General features: G+C 41.9%; 1 protein-coding gene and 1 non-coding gene across 2 annotated transcripts in view; one reads left to right on the forward strand and one right to left on the reverse strand.

Moving 5' to 3' along the window:
* grb2b (growth factor receptor-bound protein 2b) overlaps positions 1-2,889 on the forward strand; it is a 29,586-nt gene extending 26,697 nt beyond the window's left edge. The window contains exons 5-6 of the mRNA XM_070981485.1: positions 627-795; positions 2,499-2,889. Of these exons, the coding sequence (XP_070837586.1) occupies positions 627-795; positions 2,499-2,684 (355 nt within the window). The 3' untranslated portion in view covers positions 2,685-2,889. The remainder of the gene's footprint in view (positions 1-626; positions 796-2,498) is intronic.
* Positions 2,890-9,218: 6,329 nt separating this feature from the next.
* On the reverse strand, positions 9,219-9,300 carry trnas-aga (transfer RNA serine (anticodon AGA)). The gene has a single exon. It is a non-coding gene; the product is annotated as a tRNA-Ser (tRNA).
* Positions 9,301-9,436: the final 136 nt, after the last annotated feature.

The raw sequence follows: 9,436 nt of genomic DNA on the forward strand, positions 1-9,436 counted from the left end.
ACACTGTTTTCTATAAATACAATTTCACATTATCCTTACATCAGTGTACAGTGTCCCCTCAACTGATCAGGTTCATAAGTTTCCATACTTGGTATGTCTGAGTCATCAGCACTGCCTCTTCCTTCTTCTTGTGAATCCTCAGTGCTGCCCTCTGGTGACCAGCGTTTGCCTGCTATGATCATTTGTATCGTGCGTTGGATGTTAGCCCTAAGAGTACTTACTGTTTTAGCTGACACATACAGAGCTCATTTCCTCTTTATCTGTCTCTCTTCATTGTGACCTTCCCAAAAGACACAGTTCAGATCGGTTCACTGCAGGTTACATGTAAAGTTGACGTGGAGATATGGATCATAATTACTGTCTGGACTGTCCTGATTCCACTTAGTCAGCAAGTAGTGAATGTCAGTCTGTTACTGGCATGACTCATTCATTTAACTAACACTTATCAGTCTGTCACAGACACGACTAATGTATCTGATAAGAGACTTTACTGTCCGAGTGTTCCACTATATTTATTTAAATCTGTGCTTTGCCTTCCAAAAAAAACTGGATGGCTGTCAGGACTTGTACCCTTGTACTCTTAAAGATCCCCTCCTCTTAGATTTCCTCTCTGTGACCTTGTGCAGGTATGGCAACGATGTCCAACACTTCAAGGTTCTTCGTGATGGGGCTGGAAAGTATTTCCTATGGGTGGTGAAGTTTAACTCTCTCAACGAGCTGGTCGACTACCACCGCTCCACCTCAGTCTCTCGCAATCAGCAAATCTTTCTGCGAGACATAGAGCAGGTCACCCAGGTAAGACCTGACATCCCTAAGAGTGAACACACTCTGCGGTCCTGCCTTGTTTTCCTGAAACTTCCATTGCAGTGACACCCGGGGCCATATGTTTTTTTACAGAATGATGAGGTACATTAACTACATGCAGGTGAACATGTCTAATGTTCCTTTCAAACTTACTAGTATATGCGTTTGAAAAATGTAAATATAGCTTTGCTATGAAAACTCTAAGTTACTTGATAAAACAGTTGTGAAAAAATTAGAATTCAGTGTGTATAATTCATATCCTCACATCATAAAATAGCTTCACATCCTGCTCGTCTCTCTTAAATTGGTTGCAGAGTTATTTACATTAACAGTGCCTCTTGGTTCAGCTCTCATGCATTGTGTAGTTTGAACTGAATTGCATTTCAGTGGCTGTGGTATGGTACGCTGATGCGTGAAAACATCTGTATTGTGCCCAGAACTCATTTAAATATGCAAAATTGTTTTTTTATAGGAACCCAATTTAATAGTTTGTCTTGAGAATGAGTATTCTAAGTGTTGCACAGCACATAACACACTCCTGTTTAGTCACTATATACTTGATTACTACATCACCAATCAGGAAAAAACTAAATGGCTAAACAGGAGAAAACAAGCATAACCTATTGGATTGACTGCGATGTATGTGAGTACTATGGTCAGGTGTCAGGTCAGCTGACGCACGCATCATCTGAACTCAAAATAATAACATCAGCAACATTTTCTGAGTGACTTTTTCTTTTCCAAAAAAACACTAAGTCAGCGTAACCATGCAGTAGAAATATGGAATGTAGCATGTAACCTTAATCTCTGACTATTTTTAATTTAAGAATTGCTTTTTAAAAATATTTTTCTTAGATTTAGAAGTATTATCTGCCACGGTGGCAGACGAGCTGAAATTCTAACCTGCCACAGCCAACATTTACCCTGCATTTGGCAGGTGTCAGGAGCTAATTTCATTCCCTGGCTGTAGGTAAAGACAGCAACAGTGAGGCTTAGCCAAAGACCTTGGCATTAGTATTATTTGTGTAACCTATTAAAAGAAACATGCAAAAGCCTCTCAGAGAGCCGTGCAGATTTCATTTCAAATTTGTGTGAGTCTTGCGTGTATCTGGATGTCAGGAGGAGGAGTAAGTTAGCGACAGTGAATCCTGCAGGTCTGAGTGACAGCAGCAGTGACCAAAACTACACAGAAAATCACGAAATTAGAGGAGGTCCAGCCAAGACAGGTCGAGTGAAAGAGAAACCATCATCTACAGAGAAAACGTGTCTGTGAGGCAGTCTGTGTGTGTGTGAGAGAGAGAGAGAGGGGTCACATGGCCTGATCTCCTCTGGGAAGACAGATAAAATGATGTTGTTAGTAGGGTGCAGCACGATTATTTGTTCTTGTAGGATTAGTAAGTTCTAGATTTGAGAGTAGCCACTGATTTTTTTCTCTGCCCCTACAAGTTGGCAGCAGGTTTTTATTACTCCTCATTTAATGTACAAATCTTAGACCCAGTGTCACACTCTGCTGTATTCACATCAAAGCGAGCTGCTGAATTAGCTGCTTTACACCAGAATGTCGCACCCTTCCATCGAGGGTCATCAAGAATCGGGGGTCTGTCTCAGCATCAGTCTGTCGGTGTTTCAGTTCTCTGTTCCTGTCTCCCCTCTCTAACCTGTCTCTTCCCTGTCTTCTTCTCCTGGTGGCACAGCATCCCACATATGTGCAGGCGCTCTTCGACTTTGACCCCCAGGAGGAAGGAGAGCTGGGTTTCCGACGCGGCGACTTCATCCAAGTCCTGGACAACTCTGACCCCAACTGGTGGAAAGGAGGCTGCCACGGCCAGACGGGCATGTTCCCCCGCAACTATGTCACGCCTGTCAACCGGAACATGTAAACAGTCAGAACCATGTATACTACAACAACGACGACAACAACAACCACCACAGCAACCATCACCATCATCATCATTATTGTTCTTGATCTCATCAGCCCCCATCCAACCCCCAACCACCCCTCCACCCCTCTTCGCCATCCCACGATAACAGGAGCAGACAGGAAGAATGCAAACAACCGAAAGAGAGAGAGAGAGAGAGATAAAACAGGAGTAGTGCTGTCGTAGGCGTCGCCGTGTGGGCGGCAGCTGAGCAAAATCAACTTTTACTTGCGCTGAGACTGTTCACCTCCCCAGTGAACGCCTCGGCAAGGACCGAACTGTCTTTGAGGGAAGTCTAAATGCAGAGAAACTAAAGAGTAGTGCACCGACCGTGAAGATAACCAAATGATTCTACCGCTCCCACAGCTGCTTCTGTCTTCTCCTTAACTTCTTAACATTCTGCCTTTCTTTTGTGTTGGTTTCTTTTTTTTCTTCTTTTTTTTTTGTTTTTGTTTTGTTTGGTTTTTTTTTGCCGCATGTTGTTTTAATCACCTAAATGAAATGCCTACCAATAAATCCTAACTCTGTTTTAAAGAAAAAAAAAAACCTTAAAAATATAAAAAAGAAGAAATGGTTTTAAAAATGTACAAAAAAGGAGAGAGAAAAAAAAAGATGCAATCTACAGTACAGCAAGTTTCCATGTCTAAGATCATTGGCACGTGAGCATTGTACATCAGCCGCCGGCTGTATAAATAAATCAACTATAGAGAGAATCCATTTTTTAAGAATATATATTATATATTTGTATGTGTTTTGTCTGTTTTACCTCTCATCGCAAATTGTATTTTTTTCCATTTGTAAATTATGTTCAATCTTTTGTTAGATAAGACCTAGTAGCTCTAGAATGTGCTGAATTGTCAGTCAAGGTTTTGGGGTTTTTTTGTTTTGTTTTTTTTTGTTTTGTTTGTCCTGAATCTATCTGAGGGATCTCAGATAATACAGCATGATATTTAAGGGGTCATAATTTCCAATTGAAGAGGTTTCTCTTGTCTATAATGCAAGGAAAGTAAATGGAGTTCTCTAAGGAGAATCCGATCCTGTCCAGGAAGCTTATGTTGACCAGCAAGTCGAGCCATGAATGCTGCAAGAGCTGTCGTATTACAGAGCTCTGTGTAAAGGTCAGCCACCTTTTCAAAGCCAATGTATTTATTGCAGCCATTTAACTTGGGCAGTGAATGTAGCTGACTGAGTCCACAGACATTAACATGAGGGAAGCAAGGTCGGAGAACTGAACTACACAACCATGCAAGGGATTTTCAAAGACATGCTGAAATCGTACCGTTGTCGATATTCATTTATAAAGAGGACGATGTGTGAGGATATGTACAGGTAGATCGCAGGCGTATTCACAAACATTCATGACATGCATGCATCGGCAGACGCTCTCCTCCTTGTTATACCTGCACGTAGCAGAGAGGCTGAGTTTGGATAATCACATTGTGTAATCACCAGTGCAGATCTGCAGCTGGCACAGATTAACAGTTCAGAAAACTGAGAGATTGTCTTTTATGCTAAAAGTTGAGAGATGTGTGTAAATGATGTAAAAGTTTTTTGTTTGCTTTTTCCTTTCTTTCGTTTTCCTTTTGTCCAATGTGGCGTGTGTTCAAGCACTTTTTTTTTGTCAGACATTTGATTTCTGGTCCTGTGTGTGTGTGTGTGTGTGTGTGTGTGTGTGTGTGTGTGTGCGTGTGCGTGTGCGTGTGCGTGTGCGTGTGCGTGTGCGTGCTCGTTTCCTGTGTTTGTGTCTTGCTTTCTGTCTTCTTGTTCTCTCTGGATAGTGCCTTTCTCTCTGGTGTTTCAGTGTCTCCGACCTGCTACTTTGAGCCCCCTCCCCTATTGGGGCCTGCCAGTCCTGCAGTGAGAAACAGTGTATATAATCCAATCTGTCCCATCCAACAGTCCCCCCACCCACCCCCCCTCATCACCCCGCCTTCACCTCTGTCCCTTTACCCTCACCAACATGGAACTCTTCTTATTTAAGTGTCTCTCGCCTTGTCTTACCTAATGATACCGTTTTGTTTTTGCTCTTTTTTTTATTTGCAATTGTTTTTTTTTGTTTTGTTTTGTTTTTGTTCTTTTTGTTTTTTCAATTAATAAAATGCAATTATTAAAAAATGAGAATTTTTTTTTTTGTGGTGTATGTTTTAGAAGGGATTCACCAACTTACTGGTGTTTAGCAGGCTGCACGTTGTCCACGAGAGAGAGCTGTTCAGCCATTGTTCCAGTGGCTCTGCCTGTCAGCTGGTGACATCTTTAGAACTACTGTCTAAGTGTGTGTTTGTGTGTGTACTTCACGTTTTACATTTACAGGACTAGATTGACATTTAGAGAATAAGTTTATTCCCTTTCCTGGTTTGATGGATGAGGAGAGTGTTTATTATTGAAGTATCAGACATGACAGTGAGTATATTAGCGCTTGTACTACAAATCAAGCGTAGCTAAAGTGAGACTTTGTAAGCTTTTGTGAACGCACCGCAGCCACAAGCAGTCGTGACATGGCAACATTGAAGTTGTCTTCATTTCTGGTGAACTACAACCCAGACCTCAAAAAGTCATGACGCTGTGTGAAACAGAATACAATCATCCACAAAAATAACTTTGCTGACAGATTGTTCCTGAGTACATGTAGTAATATCCTTTATACAATCATGTGTTCACAAAAAGGTGAACCTCGCTCCATCCTCTCTTGTGAATGACTGAGCCTTTCCAGGCTGCTCTTTTCATACCCAATCATGATGCTGTCACCTGTTACCAGTGAAGCTGTTTACCTGTGGGATGATCCAAACAGGTGTTTTTGGAACATTCCACAGGTTTGAGTTGCTCCTGTCCCAACGTCAAATTCAGAATAAGCAGATATTTGCAAAAATCAATGATGCTGATGAGGCGAAACATTAAATATATTGTCTTTGTCCTGTTTTAAAGTGAGTAGAATGACATGATGTTTAATGTTTTACACAGCGTCCCAACTTTTTGGGAATCTGGGTTGTAAGTTGTTTCTTACTTTTCTGATGAAGAAGAAAATCAATTCTTTGTAACATGCTAAAATATAATCGTAGCAAGAGCAGGCAGGAGCGATGCTGTCAGTGAATAGACTGTTTTTAAATGTGAAACAGCGAGATGCCTACATTTATCTCACGTTTGCTTAACACAAGGCACCATGAGCTGCCTGTCATGGCGAACTGAGTGAGGCCAAGGCTGCACTTTATTTCTTCTGAACTCAACTTTTCATTTGTAATAGCAGAAAAAGTGTTTTCTTCTTTCAGATGCTCTATAGCTTTAACATTACTGCTGACCTTGTAGGCAGTCTGAAGTTTCTATGCATGTGGGTGCAGTGTGATCAGCAGCTTGCAGACTTTCACTTTGCTCGTCAGGAGTGTTCCACGGCGACTATCAAGCAAAGCTTTGATTTTTTTTTTCATCTGTAGTAATGGTGGTTCTGTGTGTGTGTGTGTGTGCACGCGCTCAGTAAACCAGGATTAGAGAGCTGCGTGCGTTAGATCAAACCTGGAAGCAAAAAGAAAGCACAACTGTCACAAAGAGAGCAGAGCTTTGTCACCATGCTTTGAGCCGGCTGTAAGGATCACGGCTGAGGAGACTTGCTGTAAACAGTGCAGTATGCTTATTTGACTTGTAACGTGCAGCAGCACCCATACAGTCATATGATATTGCCTGTTACACACGGGTGTTGTCTGTGCGCAGGAAATAATGCAGCCTACAGAATTAGCATCTTCCACGACCAAAAGGGAATTCCTGCAGACACCAGATCAGCGGCGGTGAGTCAGTGGGTTCAGTGAAACGCCAACTCAATCCATCAGGCCACATTTCATTATGACAGCGTCTCCGTTTGTCTCGAGGTGCAGATGATGTGCATGTGTCAGTTGATCTGAAGAAGCAGTGAAGAGGAAGCCGATGATTTCGGCCCGCGGTGCTCTGCACGCAGCACTCTGCCGCAGCAGCCGGGTGAGACCTTTAACGTCACATTAGCCGCGGTCTGGTACACTGTCTGCTCCACATTTGGACTTCTAGCGCTCAGAGGACCACTTTTCTTCAATCTGGCTCCTCTCTGCCTTCATTTTTGCCACTGACGGCCTTAAGCAGACACTGTTACATCAGTGCTGCTGACCTCTTTGCAGCCCTCTCATCTGGAATGTATTCTGGTTATGAAAGATATCAGGCTTCTGTTCATCTCTATGATACTTACCAGTAACCACTGGTGGCACAGGCAGGTATTCAAATAAAATCAGTATATGAGAGATCTGATGCACTTTCTGTATATAAACCTATATCAGATGCTAAGTCTCATGGTTGTGGGAGGCTTCTCTAAAGTGTAAGGCCTAATGACTAACTCTGCTCCAGGGGTTTTGCCTCTCAGCACGGCTCGGCTGTTTGCCATATGGTGCTGCTATAGTAGTCAACAACAGCAGAGCCAGCATTAAAAGCCCACTGCTCTCCGCTGCATGTGGACATTTTAAGATGATTTGAGGATTTGCAAGTGAGGAGGACATTTTGTGCAGAGCTGAGATTATTATCAGCGTGTGAACTGGCGATCTGTTTGTGCCAGTGTCTCTGTATCATTATTACAGGGAGTATTTTCAGCTCAGTCTAGACACACACACGGTTGTTCATGGACAGATTCTATTCCAGATTAATTAGAGAGAAAAAAAGATGTCTGGATTTATTGGATGGAAGAAATAAAGCCAGCATCTAGTCATTGAAACAAAAGAACAATAAAAAATGAAGGCCAGGAGGCACCAACAAGCCCCTGAAATCTGATTGGCCACCCCCAGTAAGGTAGTGCTGTAGGTAGTAGGCTTTTTAGTATCATGGATGGATTACTCGACTGGATAGAGGCCCAGTGGTCCCAGCCTGGACCAAAGCCTCAGAAGAAATTGCGGTTGAACGCTGGGAAGTCAAACAAATGAATATCAAGAGATATAAAATGACCACAAAGAAACACAAAACAGCCTCAGAACATGCAAAACCACTATAACGAGACAGAAAATGGCCACAAAGACATGCAAAACAACTGCAAAGACATGCAAAACGACTACAAAGACATGCAAAACAAGTACAAGGAGATAAAAACCGTTCACAGAAAACAAGAAACAATGATAAAGGGACACAAAACCGCTGCAAGAGGCACAAAATAGCAACAAAGATGCAAAACAGCTACAAAGAGATAAACAAAAACAACTACAAGGGATGCAAAGCAACTATGAAGAGATGCAAAGCGGTCATGAAGAGACGTATTGGTTGTCATTTCATGTTTCTGTGAAGATTGAATATTGAATGCATGGAAACAATCTGTGTGCCTGTGTAGGTGTCTGATATGTGATAGAGTTATCAGATCACTCATTTCGACTGTGCGAGTGCATGTATTTATCTGGCATGCAAAGGTTGAGACTTTCCACTCCTCTCCCCCCGCTGGCAAACACAGGTAGACGAGACGAGCTCCAACACACACTGCTGCCCCGTGGTGAGCTTTGTGGCTGGTTTGTGGGTGCTTTCAAGGTCAAACTGGGTGCAAATCTGCAACTGAAACGTTGCATTCAAGGCCTAACCTTTCCCGAGCCTCCAGAATCAACCATCATACGCTGTCATAACATTGTACTTGGACGATTGAGCTCATCTTCTTGCAAATAGCTTGTGTATTACAAACACTGGATTCTTTGTACCCCTGACAGCTTGACGCTGCTGCTGCCAAATTTCTCACAAGTAACTACTTACTGTTACACCATTTCACCATCTAGCATGAATGTTGAAATTCCTAAAATACTGGAAATAATTTATGTGACAGACACTCCTCCATCTGCATTTATTATACATCAATCCAAGTCTGTTCAAGATGACTTGGTATACCGAGACCGCTGCATGGTTTCTCTTCAGCCATTTATGGCACATGACTGCTACCTACTGGCTGATCTCCACACTACCTGGAAAAATCTAGATTTATTGGTTTTGTCAACTCTTTTTCCATTAGAATAATCAAAAAATAATAATACACAATCCAATATATCTATGGTGAATACAGCATCAGGAGAAAATGTGTTTATATGATACAACATGTTTTTTAAAAAGTATAAATTGGTCATATAGTCTGCCATATTTCTTTAATGTACTACAAAGTAATTTCCCTCTTGCTGAATGAATCGAACCAGTGTGGGACACAGTACACAGTTTTGGCCTTTTAAATGTAAAACAACGGCAGCCTCTGAGGAACCTCAGTCTCCACGACTGTTTAAAAATGTCTCAGTTGTGGATCCAGAATGTATTATATCTCAAACGATGTCGCGCAGCTAACCAGTGGGGGGCGCTGTTTAATTACTTTAAAGCATTAAGAGTGGTGAGTCGTATCACTACGATGAGTTTTTTTTTTATTATATAGTATGTAGTAGTAGTATATGGAATATGTACTTTTCCTGACATGTGATGATATACATTTAGCGGAGTAATTTATGACATCATCTGAAATAGAGAGAGAGAAAAATAAGGACACGTTGTCGGCAGGATTCGAACCTGCGCGGGGAGACCCCAATGGATTTCTAGTCCATCGCCTTAACCACTCGGCCACGACAACACATATATATACTGTCACATGACCACAATATATTTACGGACCCCTGTAAATGGACGTACTGGCAATTGTATAGTAATGATAACTGTACTGGTTGCAATGTTGGGGAGGAAAAATGAACTCGACTAACTAAAACCTT

The sequence above is a fragment of the Chaetodon trifascialis genome, chromosome 15, assembly GCF_039877785.1.
Source record: "Chaetodon trifascialis isolate fChaTrf1 chromosome 15, fChaTrf1.hap1, whole genome shotgun sequence".
Classification (NCBI taxonomy): domain Eukaryota; kingdom Metazoa; phylum Chordata; class Actinopteri; order Chaetodontiformes; family Chaetodontidae; genus Chaetodon; species Chaetodon trifascialis.